At 40.0% G+C, this 18,543-nt stretch overlaps 3 protein-coding genes across 3 annotated transcripts in view; 2 read left to right on the top strand and 1 right to left on the bottom strand.

Annotated features, from left to right (window-relative positions):
* The window catches only part of LOC130170924 (uncharacterized), a 42,394-nt gene extending 34,553 nt beyond the window's left edge, over window positions 1–7,841 (top strand). Inside the window, exons 47-56 of the mRNA XM_056378626.1 lie at window positions 839–1,102; window positions 1,201–1,461; window positions 2,488–2,748; window positions 3,320–3,580; window positions 3,693–3,950; window positions 4,203–4,463; window positions 4,707–4,994; window positions 5,884–6,120; window positions 6,732–6,797; window positions 6,941–7,841. Of these exons, the coding sequence (XP_056234601.1) occupies window positions 839–1,102; window positions 1,201–1,461; window positions 2,488–2,748; window positions 3,320–3,580; window positions 3,693–3,950; window positions 4,203–4,463; window positions 4,707–4,994; window positions 5,884–6,120; window positions 6,732–6,797; window positions 6,941–7,224 (2,441 nt within the window). The 3' untranslated portion in view covers window positions 7,225–7,841. The remainder of the gene's footprint in view (window positions 1–838; window positions 1,103–1,200; window positions 1,462–2,487; window positions 2,749–3,319; window positions 3,581–3,692; window positions 3,951–4,202; window positions 4,464–4,706; window positions 4,995–5,883; window positions 6,121–6,731; window positions 6,798–6,940) is intronic.
* Window positions 7,842–8,699: 858 nt separating this feature from the next.
* On the bottom strand, window positions 8,700–9,973 carry LOC130170423 (trace amine-associated receptor 13c-like). The gene is made up of 2 exons (XM_056377676.1): window positions 9,807–9,973; window positions 8,700–9,504 (listed from the first exon to the last, which is right to left on the bottom strand). Exons 1-2 carry the CDS (start codon window positions 9,971–9,973, stop codon window positions 8,700–8,702), a joined length of 972 nt encoding a protein of 323 aa, XP_056233651.1.
* A 3,173-nt stretch (window positions 9,974–13,146) lies between these two features.
* Window positions 13,147–18,520, top strand: henmt1 (HEN methyltransferase 1). Its single transcript, XM_056379005.1, has 9 exons — window positions 13,147–13,377; window positions 13,639–13,751; window positions 14,743–14,877; window positions 15,085–15,267; window positions 15,440–15,626; window positions 16,438–16,651; window positions 16,812–16,941; window positions 17,360–17,523; window positions 18,115–18,520. The coding sequence occupies exons 1-9, from the start codon at window positions 13,303–13,305 to the stop codon at window positions 18,222–18,224; spliced, it is 1,311 nt and encodes a 436-aa protein (XP_056234980.1). The 5' UTR covers window positions 13,147–13,302; the 3' UTR covers window positions 18,225–18,520.
* Window positions 18,521–18,543: the final 23 nt, after the last annotated feature.

Here is an 18,543-nt window from a genome sequence, read left to right as displayed (position 1 = left end):
TTGTTTGAGTTTATTTTCTCTCTCTATCATTACGCATTTACAGCTCATAGTCTAATAGGACATTTTTTGGGATATTGATGTTGTTATAAGTAAAGTAAGGTCTGTCCAAAATATTGATTCATCTGGTGCACTGACACCATGACATTAGTCCAACCAACAGAAACACATCTGAAGGTGGCAGCAGAAATGTTTGGGTTTCCATCACCAGCAAAATGGAGCTGGTTTTCAGAACCGAACCCCAGTGATCCTTAGACAGAAAACAGTCACAAATTTCGAACAGCTTATGACTCCTGTTTGTACTGTGCCTTTTGGCTCATCGGTCCGCCTTTACGGCCTAAGAACTAAACAAAACTACAAGTTGGAAGTTTAGTGGTGTTGACGTTGCTGTAGTTCCTTTATAGCCTAACATTAGCTTTTTACTTCTGGTGATTGTAATTAGGCTTCAGAAATAATAAAATAGGTGTTAATTTGTAAAGATAATGTTGCTGAACAAAACATGTAGGTATCATAAACTTTTGATGGTCACAGAGTTTATTTTTTGCAGTAATCCAAAAGCCAATGGAAAAATCCAATTGGCTTTTTGTCGAGGGAACCAGGGTGAGGCTAACTTCTGGGTTGGTCTACAAAAATACATCATCCATGCAACACTGGATAATAATAACGTTTGTCCATCAGTTTCCTTCTCGGGCCCTCAGGCTTACAATGTGTATTAAAACCACAAGCCTTTCTTGAGTGATTCAAATGTGTTGTGACAATTGAATTGTCTAATCTCTCATATATGTACAACAGTACCTCATCTAACAACTTGCTCCTTGTCTGTCCTTTTTCTCTCTCCCAGTGCCTTGCAGACCCACTAACGCGAAGGCCTCTCTACGGTGCCACTCAAACTCTGCTGCAGTGACATGGGAGCGAGCGAGTGGGGCAGTATCCTACCTTGCAGTGGGTGTCACAGCGGACGGAAGTCACCAGACTGAGTGTAACAACACCATGACCCACTGTGATCTGAGTGACCTGCAGTGTGGACAGACCTACAACGTGAGCGTGTTCAGCCAAGATGAGTCCTGTTCCAGCATGGAAAGCGACAAGGCTTACGTGCGGACAGGTACTGTGAATACCTTATTATTGTTAGAGTGGAATGGGTGGAGTGGCTTTTCCCTCAGTGTGACTTGCCTGTCTCTCCCCTCTCTTTCTCCCCCTCAGCCCCTTGTGAACCCCACGACGTGACTGTTGATGCACAGTGTGATGAAGATGCTATAACTGTGTCTTGGTCTCCCAACCCTGATGCCCAGTACTTCCATGTAGCTGCAATGAGCAACACCGGGGCCAGACTGTACTGTAACTCAACAGGCACTACCTGCACCATAAACAGTCTACCATGTGGACAGAACTATAACGTTACTGTGCTGTCTGTAAGAGATGGCTGTGAGAGCAAGAAGAGCCCCGTGGTACACACCTCCTCAGGTAAACTTCAGCTGTTTGTTCAGAAGCATAGATTACACACGTCCAAATGGAACTGGCTTTGCAGGCTCCAGATTATCCACAAGGGGGAGCTGTGCAATTACCATCAGCCCAACCTGTGCCACCTATAGGAGAGGAAAGTAACAGCTGCAACAGATTTGCACCACCTGGAGGCAATGACTGTTACAATAGCAGTTTCTATTTTTTATATTAGGTTTTATATTTTACATTTAAAGGAACAGTCCAACATTTTGGGAGATACACTTACACCATTATTTTCAACAGTTAGAAGAGAAGATTGATACCACACTCATTTGTGTTACTGTAAGTATGGAGCTGGTGCCAGGAGGCAACATTTTGTATCTCATTTGTTTAACCCTCACACAAAAGAAATGGTAATTTGCAGTTTCAGGGGGAGTTATGTGCTGTAACTATTTCTTTGTGAATCAGTCTAATTTTCTGAAATACAATTACCAAGCATGTTTCTTTTTACCATGTGATTAGTGATAGTAAAATATTGATAAAAATGTGATATGCTTATAGATCGTGTACATTGGCCATTGCTGCAGCTGTTACTTTACATTTCCAGGTTGGCCCAAGACTGGGTTTTCTGCCGTTAACATAAAAACGTATCTTTATGCTTCTAGAGAATGTCTTTAAATATGACAAGGAAATGAGAAGTAAATTGAGATATGAAAAGAGCAATTTGAAAATGTCTGTAAAGAAAGCAAACACAAACAATTTGTGAAGAGAAGTGATTACAGTGGCATTTAAGAACAGCTGCTGAAAACCACCCAACAAACATTCCTCTGCCTTCTGTCTACAGGCCCACTGTATCGTATGCCTTTCCCCCTATTAAATGATATATTCCCTCAGTATTGGGAGGGGGTTAGTGCTCTCCAAGAGGGATCACATGATACTTGAGCTTCTTCTTGGAATATATCGCCCAAATGTTGTTCATGTGTTTGTGCCTCAAGTGTAAAAACAGTTCTTACAGTACAGCTCATTCTTTTACATTTCCCTCCACAGTTCCATGTGTGCCCAGGAACATTAAAGGCGGTCTGGACTGTGTATCAAACTCAGCCTGGATGACGTGGGATGAGTCAGAGGGAGCCCTCAGCTACTTTGTGCTTGGCCAAGGGACGGACGGACACAACTCCAGCTGCACTTCCACCTCCTCTCCCTGTAATGTCCCAGATCTGAAATGTGGGATGCTGTACACTTTCCACGTCACTGCCATCAACAAACATTGCCGCAGTAATCACAGCAACACCTTTGAGCTCGAAACAGGTATTCATCTAGATTCTGTACCCTCAAGACAACAACTGTGTGAAGTGATTAGTATCTTTGAAAGGTTACTAAGAAAAATATCTACTAGGCATTTTACCACATCAACCAAACACTAAATCTTGTTTGGCACAAATTTCCTCCTCCATGTTGGCTTGACCCCTGAAAATGAAGCAGACTGTGTCGCATTTGTTCATAAAAGTGACTTTCCACTGTAAACATCTCCGATTAATTATTAATCAGAATTAATTCTTTTCTGTCCCAATAATTGGACTTCTAGATTGGACACCACTTTGGGAAGTCCTTTGGTAGGACAGCTGATCATCTGTGATATAGGATTCGCTCTGAGCTCCTATTTTGAACTATATGATAAACCGCATACAATTTAATACACAAAGTTGTACAAGCCTGAGTCCGAGATTGTCAGAGACTTTGAATTGTATGAACTGACCGGAAGACTCAAAACGAAGGTAGCCTCAGTGGAATACAGTGAGGTCTCATATTTGGTTTGGAAAGGTTTAGAAAAAAGAACTTTGTGGAGCAACTTTTTAATCATATGCGGCCCATCCTCTAGGTCCTTGTGCTCTGACATCCATCAGTGCAGTGACACAATGCAACAGCGACACCATCCTGGTTGAATGGGAGTTGACCGTGGACACACCCCTCTACCTGGTGACCGCTGAGGGTCATGACCAAACCCTTATTTCCTGCAACAGCTCCTCCAATTCATGTGAACTCCAGGAAATCCGCTGTGGCATGCAATACAGCATCATAGTGTCAGCTTCTTCTGATAAGTGCAGCAGCCTCAGAAGTCCACCTAAGAAGATTAAAACAGGTATTTTTTCATACATATCACATTTGTCTCTGCTTGAAATGCTACAAATGAAATCTTTTAGCAAAGCCAAAACTCACTCAACACCTATGGAAATGTATTCTGTCTTCTTTAGCGCCCTGTGTACCAGACAACGTGACTGTGGTACAGTTATGTGAAGAGCGTGGGGCAGCAGTGGCGTGGGCACCCTCCGCTGTTGCCACATCCTACCAGCTAACAGCCACAGGAATGGATGGAAATGCCGCCAGCTACAACACCTCAGTGAACAACTTCACACTGGTTGATCTGCACTGTGGCCAGTCATACAGTATCAGCATCACTGCCAGTGGAGACAACTGCACCAGCATGCCCAGCACTTCGTCCTTCAGAACAGGTCTAGACACGATAAGACGCTTTCTGTTTTTTCTTCTTTTTTTCTTCTCTGTTGACAAGAATTTCAAGAGGTCTTCGCTGTCAAACTGTTAAACTTTGAACATTGATGCGCTGAAGTTGTAGTAGAGCATTTTTCTCTTGACTTGATTTCATTACTATAAAGGGCTGAGCTAACATTATCCTAAACATCTATAAACTGCAGGCCAGCTCCATGCTTGAATCTCTGACAGGAGTCGTCTCTCTTTACTCTCAGTGCCCTGTGAGCCCTCTGGTCTCGCAGTGGATTTCGACTGTAAGAGAAACTCTGCCGTCTTGTCTTGGAACGCCAGTGAGGGCGCCGCCGAGTATTTTGGCTGTGCTCAATCTAAGGATGGAGACGCGCTCTACTGTAACAGCACTGTTACCTCCTGCACCCTCGAAGGCCTAGAGTGTGGCAAAATGTACAATTTCTCCGTGGAGGCCTCTGATGGCATCTGCAATAGTTCGTTTAGTGCACCTCTGAAGGCGGGAGCAGGTAAATAAAAAGTACCAGTGATACTTACCGACAAGATTTCTGTTGGTTTACTGTAGAACAGAGATGTTAAAAATGTTGTATAGTCTTGCTCAGGTAAAATATAATAATCAAGTTGAGTAGTTCTCAATCATGGTTGTTACTTCCCAGTCATTTTACATGTAGTATGCTGGTACACCTCTCCTGAACAAGAGCTGAAAAAACTGGTCCATTCCACTGGTAAAATACTGACTCTTTTCTCCTCAGTTCCCTGTCCTCCAACTTCTCTGAATGTCCGGATGCAGAAGATAGACCAAGCTTACTGGGCCAGGACGTCGTGGAACAGTGTCAATTGTTCTGACGTTGAGTACCTGGCGGAGATAACTGGTAGAATCAACAACAGCCCACAGGCCCTGATGGAAGTCGCTTCCTACTGGCTACCCAGAAGATACTTTGAGTTCCTGATGCCTTGCAGCACAGCTTATAACCTCACTGTACGTGCCAGAAACTCAGCCGGGGTCAGCGCACCTTCCAGTGCCTTTACTGGAGTCACAGGTAACTATACGCTCTACTCATCCCTGATTTTACACAGTGTTACACAGAGTTTTTAGTGACCTTTACATGTTCATGTAAAATTACTTTTCCTTCCTTTCTGTTTTTGGGTTCAAGTTTATGTGGCGTAAATAAAATGTTTATATACATATAAGGCATGTTTGGCTGGACTGCAACAGCTGGGCCAGCCCCATAAACACAAATGTTGCTACATGAGTGAGTGATGAAGTTACACCATTGGTCCTTGCTCTTTTCAAAATGAATTGATGCGAACATGCAGAGTTGCCAACTTCGTTCACCTTTGTTCACCAAGAATATTTTTTAAAGCACCTATCAACAAATCTAGTGAACTTCAGCTACTTTCCTTAGAAGAGTAGAGAGAATAAAAGTTGTCAGTATTGTCCCACAAGCGTGAGATCAGGCTTTCCCTCCACAGACACACCTCTCTATGCTGACTGTATGGCAGCTGACGTGAATGAGCTTGTTGAGCTTTGTTACTTTCATCATTTTACAAGTAAATATAGCTGAAATCACAGCACAGTTTTCAATTTATGTGTTTGTTCACTTTGTCAGACATCATGGGTGTAAAATCAGGATTTTAGCAGCAGCTTGGAAATGACTGCTGGTTAACATGTAGTCTTAGTGGGTAGTTTCAGTAAGTATTTCATACAGAAACGGAAAAACATGTTATTGAGAACAGCTTTATTGTATTAAAATACTGTATATGTGAGCACAGAGTGTAGGAGAGAAGTAAACAGATGAAACCGCCTGACACCAGGCAAAATGTAAATAGGCTACGACACGGCCAAGCCATTTATTTTGACCTAGTCTTGTTAAAATATAACACTTCCCTCTCCATTTGTTAACAGCATTTTCACTGTTCCCCTCCCAGACCCGTGTCCTCCACAGAATATAAAATACAGTGGTAACACACAGTCTGCTGTGCTGTCCTGGGACGCGTCGGTGTTTGCCACAAGTTATACTGTCTACAGTATATCGAGAGGAGGCCGTGTCGAGCTTTGCAGCACCACCGGGCTCTCCTGTCAGCTGACTAACTTCAATTCCAGTGCCACTGAAGTGACGGCCAGCAATGCTGTGGGAGAGAGCAACCCTAACCGATTTATTACAGGTCAGACACACAGGACTCACTCTGATAGCATCCAGTACTCATGTGTGTGTTACTTTATAACTGTTCTTGTTAACGAGTCCTCCTTTGCTTTGGAAGTAATGCTAGGTTACTACTGTAGGTAGTAAACTAAAAACAACTCCGCCCCTCCACACTCTTTAAATACAGAGTATTTATAGCCTCGTACACACCACCTCAGCATGAGGAGAAAGCAAAAGCTTGTGTTTCATGCGTTGTCACGGTTGCTTAGCTATGATTGGACAATTGCTGTTAAGGATAGGGTTTAACTAACACTCAATTATCTACTTCTGTATGTCCAATTGTATTTGACTATGAGTCTTATCAATTTAGGACCAACAGACCTTCAGTGACAAACCAGAGTGTCACTGCAAAAACATTCAAGCAGCGTTGTGCGAGTTGGGGAGGAAATGGAGGCGGGAATGGATATGAAATGGATAACTCAAAACCCACCCAAGTATTTGACTGGTCCTCACAGAGAGAAAAGGCAGAGTTAGCTACTTACAACTACAGTTCTTTCACTGCTGCAAAAATCAACCAATGTCCTGTTTAATTTAGTCACCTCCTTTTCTGTATTGCTATGTTTTCTTCCTCAGGTCCAGTAGGAGCTCGCAGAAGAAGAGATTTGCGAGCCAGTCAAGTCTATGCCCATTTAGACAAAGGTAACTGTGGTGTTATTATATATCACATACTGTATTACACAACCCAGAGATAGTGTTAAACATAGTAGTCAATCAAATCCATCATAAAAGATAGGCCTGTACTATCTAACAACTCTTATTTTAAACCCCCCCCCCCCTCTCAGAACTTGAGACGCCGGAGTTGCTGATCGTTAGAGTAAGTGAAGTTTCCTTGTATGTGAAGTGGACGACGGTGAGGGATGCAACCGAGTACACAGTTGTCATTGAGGAGGAGCAGAGAGAGCAGCAGGCTAATCAGCCACCGAGAGTGAGAACCGTGGAAGGTGATTCTTATGTAGAGACTGATCTCAAGCCCTGGACCACCTACTGCGTCAGGCTCGCAGCCAAGAACGCCATCAGCCAAAGCAACTACTCCAGGCCAGAGTGCAGAACCACCGATGCCTCCTAATGAAGTAGCACAGTTCAATTTAAATATACACTGGACTCAGCAGAAATACCATTATATGGGTTATATGTTTGTCTTCTCCACTCTTTAGCAGCCATTACAGAATTATTACCAGTTTAATCTCTAAGGGGGAAAAGTGTAAAAAATAAGTAATTACGACTTCATGAGCCATAACAGAATTGTTCTGTTTGAGGGGCGCCTTACATGTCACAAATAAATTATGATCAAACCTGAGGAAACCTTTAGATTTGAATGTTTATGAATCTTTGTTAGAAATAGGTTGTATACATACTCATAATTGTGGCTGGTATCATAGCAGCATGTGGCTTTATAGCTGTCTAACAAAGTATTGCTGAAATTGTATTTATCAAAAATGGATTTATTTTTGAGATAGTTTTATTAGATTATCTGGATGATTGTTAAACAAACAAAAAGTAGTGTAAACAAATAAACAGATAATTTATCAAGCAATATTTTTAAAACCATGCAGTATATTTTCTTTAAGATGTACTATATTTCTTCTCATTTTGTGGACACTTTGACAGATCTTTTTTAACGATCCCAGAAATGAAGGAATAAAAAATCTGTGAAACATTAAAGACACCTCTGTATAAAAATCAGTGTTGAAAACTTTCCTTCTTTTTAAATTTGAACTTTGCGTTCAAATTTGCATTAACCACACACAATCGGAAAATTGTCCAAAATCTGAACAAAATCAATTTACTGTCATTTAAGACGAGGACATGCAGCAAATATTCACATTTAAGAGCCTGGAATCAAATGTTTGGCAAATTTGCTTGAAAACTTACTTACAAAATAGTTGCCTAATTTACCGTGGGTTGATTAATGAATTAATTAATCGTTGCAGTTCATTATCTTGTGGGTAAACATTTAATTTTCTAATTTTGAGAATGCACACAAATTGACAAACAGTTCATGTTCCTGATGAGGAGCCCTCACTAGTCAAGTCATATTATACCCCAACCCATTCAATTTCAGTTTTACATATATACATATATATAATATTTTAATGTTTTACACCTTCTGTTGCTGATGTTTGCTGACCTCGTTTCTATCCTACACATCTGCTTATTAAATTAAAAAATGTATTAAAAAAAAGGATTATATTAAAAATAAACATAAAAAAATACAATATTGCAATTGCAATATTAAGGCTGCCCCTATTCCTCACTCATAAAAACTGCTCAGGTTTTAAAGTACACTCCACTGAGATGAAACATGTTCAGTACATTTTCTAAACCAAGGTTGACGACTCCATTAAATTCAATGGTACAGGTTGTTTCAAAAGCATAGTGGTTTCAAATATGAATGTTTTTTTTTGTTTTTTTTTGCTGTGACATTTTGCTTTTGCTGTATTCATTAAAAATTATTGTGATCTGATAGTATGCAGTTAAAACAGTACTACACCTTCCATTAGACAGAATTTACCCCATTTAAGTACAATATATTTCTTTTCTCTACATGATCTTGGTCTCACAGGAACCTGGCTGCAGTATCTGAAGGCTGACAATGAGTTTAATTGTTTTTCTAAACCAGGGGTAGTAAAAGGCATAGATCAGAGGATTGAAACTGGAGTTACAGAAAAAGAGCCAAATTGTAACTGGTGATTCAACAACTGTGGTGTCCTGTCCTGCCAGAGAGGGGGTGTAGTATGGACAGAGACAGAGTATAAACACAAAAAGGACAATACCAAGAGTCCTCACTGCCCTCATCTCAGATTTCTTCACAGTCACGGTGTTTGATTTGACACCTGCAGTTTGAGACCTCATGACTCGGGCCTGTGACACAGCCACAACAAACACTCTCGTATACAGAACTATGATGACGGTAACGGGGCCGAAGAAGGTGAGAACCAAGTCTACTGCCCCTGAAATGTAGTTTATGGTGACTGCACATTCTTGGTAGCAGGAATCAGACGTACGCATTTGTGAAAAGTGATCTTTCATTATTATTAAGTTGTAGGTAACAGAGTAGAACCAACACACAGACACGCAGATTTTAACTCTGCTTGTCGTCATCCTGGAAGAATAGTGCAGAGGCTCACAGATAGCCACGTAACGGTCCACTGATATGAGGACCATGGTGCTGACAGAGGTGGAGGTGAGGATGAGGCCCAACAGGTACGAAAGGGCACATGTGATTCGATCCATAAACCAGCAGGACTGCACCAAGACGACTGCAGTCGGCATGACTACAAGGCCCAGGAGCAAGTCAGACACAGCCAGGGAGAGGAGGAGGAGGTTGGTGGGGGTTTGGAGCTGCCTGAGGAGGAAGAATATGATGAATGATAGTTTCTTCATGGTGTCATATTCAGTTTAAATAAGTTTAGATCACAGCAATTGTTGTGAGAATACAGGCAGAATATGGAAAGTGGAATTTTATGTTTATAGACACGGCAACATGAAAACCAAACATGCCAAATAAAGCTGTACAGTTTATCATGATTGCTGCTATTGTGATACATTTATACAGAAAAAACTTTCTGTCTTACACACAAAGCTTCCATCCATTAACTAAACCCATACACACTATTAACTGTTATATTTCAAGAAAAGCGTATGTGCCTGAAGTGGGAGATGGAGATGATGACCAACAAGTTGAGCATCACCGTGAGCACAGCGATGCAGTACAGCAGTGTTTTGATGAGTACGACCTCGGGAGTGACAGGCATTAACCTGCAGGAGGAGTTGAGGGCAGGGGTACAGAGGTTATCTTCCAGTGTCTGCACCATCATGAGAGGGAGTGACTGCAGATCCGAGCAGAGAGCTGTTGAGTTGTAGCAGCCCTCCGACTGACGTTTTCACGAGATGAGATATTTTATCTTCTTCATTTGTATCGGCCTCCCTCCCTCTCCCACTCTTGTCCCTCGCCACACACTGCCTCCCATCAGCTTGTTTTTTCTCCAGCTCCAACAATTTCATCATTCTCTCACCACGCCATTTTTGTCCTCCCTCTTTCAAAATACCACTGTGCACTAATCCCCATCTCTTTCACCCTGTTTTTGCCAAGATGTATATAATATATATTTAAAATAGACTAAAAGTCACAGACCTCACTGTGTTTATTGGATCTACAAAGAAGCAGTTTCCGAAAACTGTTGACAGCGTTTTCTGTGGATTGTAATAATGATAGTAATGATACATTTTATTTATAGGCATTCAAGGACACCTTACAGCACACAGTAAAAGATAAGCATAATAATGCAAGTGCAATGTATAAAATACCAAATAATCACATACAAAGCATAAAACAAAGACTGAATTAGAATAAATGTAATTGCATAAAAATAAATACGATTAAGTGCTGGTGTTGGAGTAAAAGCGAGTAGGCATTTTCTACAGAAACAGAGACACTATATTTGTAAAGAGATGCTGCACTTGAATGTAATGTCTTTGCAGTACTGTGAGCACATAAAACAAATCTTCATTCACCTCCATTTCAGTGGTGGTAGCAAAAAATCTCAGAGATAAATATCTCAAAACCTGGGCACATAAAACAAACTATCTATCTATCTATCTATCTATCTATCTATCTATCTATCTATCTATATATATCTATATATATATATATATATATATATTATATATATATATATGTCAGTACACTTAAAATTAAAGCTGCCCTTAAATAAAAATAGATGAAATGTCAACATGTGATGTGAAAGTCTTTTAGCGCATTGTTTTGATGTTACAGCCCCCAACTTACTGCTCTGGTTCACTCTCATCGCTCTCATCAGTGTTGTTTTTGGCCTCAGCAGCAATTTGTTTGGCAAAAAAATGGCTGACAGACACAGTTAGCAACTAGTTGGTGAACACAGTGGAGAATTTAGCAGCTAAAGAGCCACATATTTCCCTCAGGAGTTGGTGGAGTCCAACCAGTACCAATTGTCAAAAAGCAGGGTAAATATTGGGCTTAAATTCATCAGGTGGACATAGATATGACAAATATACAATATACAAATGAATGCTAATGTTGCGTTCTGTCTTATGTGTACATTAGCCATTGTTTGCCAACACATTCACCATATCAACTTTATCTGCTGATAATAGTAAATTCTAAATAATTCATTCGAATTTGTGAAAAACAGACCTTAAACCAAGTACTTTTAATAGCTTAAGTCTGAACTACTTCTTAAAGGCCTTAAAGGTGTTTTCAGTTGCTAGTCAAATGCAAAGTGACAGAACAGGAGCCCCCCTTTGTTCTTATTACAGTAGCATATTCAGTATCAAATTTGTAATTTTGCAATGTAGTTACAGGTCACAAAGTCAGGCAATTACTGGTTGTCGTAAATATATATTTTTGTGTGATTTTAAAAATGATAAATTGATAAATCTTGAAACGACCCATGTTTGTTCAGATTAAAAAAGCCTTCAAATTAGGATTTTTTCACAGCAGACATTTTGACTTATCTTTGAAGAAAAAGCACATGTGTTTCTAATTACATAAACGATGGCTCTGTTCTATTCAGGGGCCCCAATAAGCCAAGACAGCGTGACAGCGAGGCGGCATGCTCATCACAGGGACCCGGAAACTGAAGCAGCTAAATTCAAGTCAGCCATCATGAAGTTAATATTAGCTATCCTTGTACTTTTCCTACTGTAACATCTCAAAATGTATTCACTGGAAAGGGACTATACTGTAGTATTTCTTTTTTTACATAAACCATAGTGCCTTTTAAAAATGCATTAATCACTGTGAATATCTCTGATGACCATAAGCTACAATGTTGTTCAAAAATATGTTATGAAATGAAATAATCCGTTATAATAAGAAAATTTCTACAATGACATGTTTTTTCCCCTCAAGGTGTCAATAAAACACTCTTGTACCCGTATACAACTGCACTCTGACTCACAACAGTGCCTTTGGCCTTGAGACTGAAAGGCAAAGCAGCACATACTGTTCTGGAAATACAACTGTCATTGTTTCCAAACTAGTATTACATCATGTGTTGATGAGAGACTGAATGATGTGTTTATGGCGTAAGGTTTGTTTTCTTAACACCTTTGATTGGAGGCATGCCCTGTGGTTTGAGACATCATTATTTATCAAGAAGGTGTGAAGCACCAACATGCAATATGGCCCATAATTGGTAGGATAATGACATAGTGTTTGTCAGTTTAGGGAATATCATATGTCTTAGGCATTAGTTAGTTTAGGAAGACTCTGAAAAATATAAATATTAACATAACTATAAGTCACATCCACTCACAGCAAAATAATCTGCAACTATTTTCATAATTGCTTTGTCATTTAAGTAATTTCTTAATCACGAATGCTAGAAATTCTTTATAATTTTAAGACATACAAGGCCCCCACCCCTCATACATAGATGCAAGACAACCAAACTGAAATCAGTGGCATCTCTTTGTGGTCATCTTCCATTCCTTTGTATATGTTTGGTATCTATTTGTTGTCCTTCTGTAGTTGATTTATCTCTCTATAGTCATTTCACATAGTTGTTTTTTATGTCATTTTGTGTCTCTTTATAGTTGTTTTATGTTTTTGTGTTTGGTTTGTGTCTTTTTGTATTTGTTTGTATCGCTGTGGTCCCGTCCACATCTTTCTCACATCACAGTCTTCAGGGTCCTTTTCTGCCTCTTTGTGGTTCTTTGTGTATTTCTGTTGTTGCTTTATGTCTCTTTGTGGTTGCTTTGAGATAGGATCATTTAGTAAACCACCCGTGGATAAGACAAAACAAGCTATTAACTGTTTACTTGAAAAAATGAAGGATACATTTTGTCCTGCTGGTGGCCTCAGAAGAAGTCATGGGATCAACAAAGTCAGTGGGATTCATCCTCTGGGGAGCATGAATGTCTAAACATGTGATCCATCCAGATGGAGGTTAATTTCTGCCAGAATATAATTGGTGGACTGAGCAATCCCTAAACCTATGTGTGGCTCAACTACTTTAAAAGTGGAAAATGTGCCTTCACAACCACACACCTGTCTTTGGTTTACAAGTATCGCCTAATCTAAAAAAAAAAAACATGGACAAAGATAATAACAACAGCGCCATCTGCAGGCCGGCGGAGTGATACATGTTAGCTAAACGTCAAGATGTTCAGTCCGCCGCTTCACAGGCAGAGACATCAATTTGTCATTGATTTTGTCAAGAGGAACAAACCTAAAAAGGTAGCTAACATCTTAATCAAGAACATATTTATTTTACACACCTTAGCTTCAATGCTGACGTTTGTTTGGGCGACCGTAGCTAACTTTGTCGCCGAACCAGTTAAAGCTAATGTTAGCTACAGTGGGTTTTAGCATCAATTGCCCCTTGCGAGGCTTTGCAATCATTGCTGGGATAACTTTTAACATTTTGTTCCCTGGAGCCAAAGGTTTATTCCTCTGGCTGATTAAACGTCTCACACGTCTTGTCTCTGTCCTCCTCAGGTGGTGGACCTGGGGTGTAGTGAGTGTAGCCTCCTCCAAAAGCTCAAGTTTCACCGTGAAGTTGAGCTTCTGGTTGGAGTGGACATCAACGGGACCACAGTCAAGAAAAAGATGTATGTATGTAAATCAAAGGTGCATCTGAATACTTTATAATTCATGGTTGAAATAAGCGTTTTCTTCTTCTGATATCAGTATATGCATGATGTATCACGGTATGGCAGGTGCACATTATGTAGAGCTCGTTATTTTCTGACATTTCAAAGACTAAAACAGACAGTTTAATTGATAATTTTTTTGCAGCAATAGATTGATGCAAGGTTACACACAATTGTCAAATTAAAGTTTAATGTAAAGAGGTGTGTTGCAAAACTGCAGTTTACATTATTTTATATACATTAAGCACATATGTTGTTGGTATTTGAGGTGAAAAGATGTAACTACAACTCATGCAGCAAACAGACAAGAAAAAATTGCTTTTCTTCTAATATTAATGCCCGTTTTTTTTCTCTTTCTTCTCAATAATCAGTGACATATGCAAAAGGTCAGGAATTAGTAATGAAACTCTATGCTTACATCAGAAAAAAACAATTTCAAGCACATGTTTCAACACAATATAATATCACTATACTAAATGTAGATAAATGATTTCACTGAATCATTGCCCAGTTTGTTATTGTTATTAAATCAGTAACCCAACTAAGAGGTTAGTCTGGACAAGTGTAACACATGTGAAACCATTTCAAACACAAGCTTAATCTAAAGAGTTGGATTCACATCCAAATATTTGTAGTTCCTTTGGTAAAGACCCAAAGTACTGAAAGCAAACAGCATAATCAACATCAAAAATAGTCAAAAACATTTCATATTAATTGTCAACCTTAAGAAGTTAAACTATTTCCAGATGTGGCGGGTAAGAAAAAAAGTCAGCTGTCTTCATGAACCTCTTCTCGATCTGCTTAGTGGATAAGAGGTAAAAAGAAATAAAGTGATTGTCAAAGCATCGGTTGATCTTTGACTCCTCATTCACCTTGTGTGTCTAGTTGTTGTGGTAACTTTCACTGTGTGGACTGATAATGTGTACACTCTGCTTGTATCTTCTGCCAGGCACAGATTAGTTCCTATATCAACTGACTATCTGCAGCCAAGTTATGATCAGCTGCGCATTGAGCTGTATCAGGGCTCAGTCACACAAAAAGACGCCCGACTCAGAGGATTTGATCTTGTGACCAGTATAGAGCTGTAAGTGGCTGTTCTTGTAATGTTAAGGCTCAGCGTCTTAAAGCATCTGCCAGTATTAACATGAGTCTTTTTCATATTTTATTGTTCTTTTGATCTTGTATCTTTCTCTCTGTCTGTCTTTCTCTCTTTGTCGATTTCATCTTTCTATTGCCGTCTGTGCCTCTGTGCCATTATTTATCACCTTGTATCCTCCTTGGTTGTGTCCAGCATAGAGCACCTCACTCTTGCTGATGTGAAGAGCTTCTCTGAGGTGGTGTTTGGTTACATGACCCCAGTAGCGGTTATCGTCAGCACCCCGAACTCTGAGTTCAACCCCCTTCTCCCCGGACTGGTTGGTTTCAGGCACAGTGACCACAAGTTTGAGTGGACCAGAGCAGAGTTCAGATCCTGGTACAGTATGGTGTTTTTAAAGATCCACGTTAAGATGAGATTTTTGATGTGGAGAGTTTTAATGAGGAAGGCAGTGGCGGAAAATATCAATGGGTGGATCGAACCAAAAAGTCATCAGTGCTGTTAAATGATTTGAACTGAATTTAGTTTGGAAAAACAACACCCTCCTCAGGGCTCTGAAGGTGTGTTTGGAGTTCGGTTATGAGGTGGAGTTCACCGGTGTTGGACAGGCTCCGTCAGGCCAGCAGGAGGGAGTCGGCTTCTGCTCTCAGATCGGGGTGTTTCGCCGGCGCGGGGTGAGAGATGGCTGCAACATGGTGCTGGGTGACAATGCAGAGGATGTTTTTTCATACACACTGGTGAGTATGTTTAATTTTATGTATTACTGGTGTGTTGGACTTTCTGGTGGCCCAGAGTTTGTTGCCTCTTAGCTCCTCCCCACAGGGATGTGAGAGTAGGGGGTGAGGATGGGAGAATTGTACTTCCCAATTTCAACGTCCCTGTTGTGAAGAAATAAAAACACCTGGTACTTAATGACTGCGGCTCCAATACAGATTATAGATCTACTGCAGTGTCCATGTGTCCTGCAATGTTACTGATAGAATTGACACTAACACTTTGTCAATTACTGAAAACAGACATTAATGAACAGTAAAAACAGCTTTTAATGCTCAAATAAAAAACTGATTTGCTTATGATAGGCTGCAGGTACAGTTACTCTGCTTTTTAAACAGCATTAGGTAATTTTTAAGCTTTAGTGGCCTCTGCTGGTTGCTCTTACGAACTACAGTGAAGGTTGATTTGACACCTGTACCACACCCATGTACAGATCACCCTCAATGTCCCCTTGAATGAGGGAAACCTGTAAATCACACAGTCACAAAGTCAAATTTTGATAATAGACACAAGTAAACTGGACAGGCAGATTATTTTCTTTTGTGTGTGATTTAAGAAAATAAATGTTAAGGTCTGATGTTCTTTTCACTGGTGTAAACAAATATTGACCTGCTAGAATTAATCAGCATTGATGTCGGTAGCTAGAGATTTTTTATGATCACTATGACAGCACAAATATCACATCTCAAACTGCAAAAGTTTCTCTTGATCATCCTTATGTACAGATCCAAGCTCTGATTTTTGATCTATGTCTTTTATGTGTTTCTATATCAGCTGTACAGTATAAACTTTCCCAGCCTGCGTGACAACAACACCCTGCGGAAGGTGCTGGTGAGCGAGGTGTTGTATTGGGCAGAAAAGCTAAAGAGTGGATGGATGGAGGAGAGAACTGGTGAGGGGAGTGGTGCTTATTCACTGTGTCAGACTGCGGCAGGAGGAGAGGGATGTGTCTCAGAGCAAAGCATGGAGATGGAAGAGAAGCAAACAGGTGAATATCCCACAGTAGTTCTCAAGTTAAAAGTTTGGAACGTGTTTGTACTTCCAGAGTTTTGAATCTAGGTGTTGTTGATTAACTTGATTAATCGTACACTTATAAAACACATTTTTTGCTCTCTTTTTTTCTACCTACTCAAATGTCACACCTTCAGCATGTGGAGCAGAGATGAGAAGTCTAGTAGTGCAGTGTGGGAGAAGTGTGTCAGAGGATCAGGAAGAAGAGGAGGAAGATGTATTTTGGAAAAATAGCCAAAGACAACAAGATTCTTGCACATTGCGCAGGTGAGTTTCCTCAAGGAAGATGAGGTGGAATAGTATTTCCACAGTAAATTAGAAATAAGCAAATTATGAACAGGACCTGTGGTGCTATTTTGGAAGATACTGTCTTCTCTTCCAGTACAGTTTTCTTAATAACCTTTCATGCCTTGCCAATAATTAAAGAGTATCGGAAAAGCTCAACTCAACTTCTCAACTTTTCCTCCCAAATTTTTAAATTTTAAAATTTTGATATTTGTACTTATTTCTGTTTACATGTAGCTGCCAGTAAAACGCAGCTATGTTGTGGCCGTCATATTTCTTTCATTCAGCTAAAACTAATCAACCATACTTTATTCTTCATATTAAGATAGTATTAAGCTGAGACACAGCCATATCCTCCAGCTAGTAACCACTTTTTATTGCCTTTTGTCTCTGCTGGTAGGTGTGTATCCGTACCACTGGATGTACTGTGGTCCTGCTGCCCCAAAATCAGTGCCTTGACTGGAAGTGTCTGTAATCTCAGACATCTACTACTGGATGAACCCGAAGTTAAACTCAGCCAGGACGGCGCTGCTGTGCTTGTCAATTACCAGGAACAAGGCACTGGTACCATGTGATCAGTTTTGTTTCTTTTTTAAAAGTGTAAAATGTCAACATTAATATATTAGAAGGGAAAGAAGATGTATGAGAAGTTATTCCCCTAGTAGTGTATATATTTCCTCTCCACTAGTGATGTTGCTGGTGATGTCACATGATACTCAATCCTGCCAATGATGGCACACTATTCACTGATCTACAGGTGGTGGCAACATACCCAGATGTGCAGCAATGCAAAAAAAAAAGTCAGAGAAGAAGAATGCAAACTTGATAGATAGATTTTAACAATACTGGATTGAAAATTGGCTTTGCAGTTGGTTTTTTTTTTAGGATGAAAATGCATTTTTCTTGTTTATCAGGCCTCAAAGATAAACACTGTGTTTTGGTGAGCAACACCCAATGTATAAAGTGCAATACTAAGGTTAGTCCAGCTGATGTCGCCATTTTGACCGCACATTGGCTCCTTAGTGCTTCAGTGGTTCTCAAAGCTTAGTCTCCACAATCACCACTAGTTTATAAAAATCATGTATCATCAGCCTATGAATTTGATGACTGAATAATTCTGTGGTTGTGACTCTGGTCATTCATTTGTGTTGTTAGACCTTGAAGAAGAGGAGGATCATAATGATTTGGAGGACAGCGGGTATGCAGAGGCCAGGCAGGACTCCCACACTGCTGAACAAGAGGAAAACTGGGAGGCAAATGTTTGATCTGGAGGATGGAGCTTTGTTTTCAGGACAAGTAGGTGATTTGTTTAGATTTAATAAGGGAAATTAGAAGTAACCAAAGGCTTTCCCTGCCTTACAGTGCAAGTTGAACTCACACATCCCAAGATGCACTGTTAAACTTTTGGATTTGTTAGATGGCTTGTTTGGACTGCAACTTTGTGTTTTGAGTATGAATAAAATGTCTTAAGGTGGGTCAATGAAGACAGAATATCCACTGGCCTCCAAAATATCACTGTACAGACTGAAAACCACTTAGAAAATCCAAATGTAAAAATCACAATAAAACTCTAAATGTGAGAAA

The sequence above is a fragment of the Seriola aureovittata genome, chromosome 6 (genome assembly GCF_021018895.1).
Source record: "Seriola aureovittata isolate HTS-2021-v1 ecotype China chromosome 6, ASM2101889v1, whole genome shotgun sequence".
In the NCBI taxonomy this organism is placed as follows: domain Eukaryota; kingdom Metazoa; phylum Chordata; class Actinopteri; order Carangiformes; family Carangidae; genus Seriola; species Seriola aureovittata.
The sequence above is the reverse complement of the archived record's forward strand: the minus strand, read 5'-3'. Positions and strand labels throughout refer to the sequence as shown.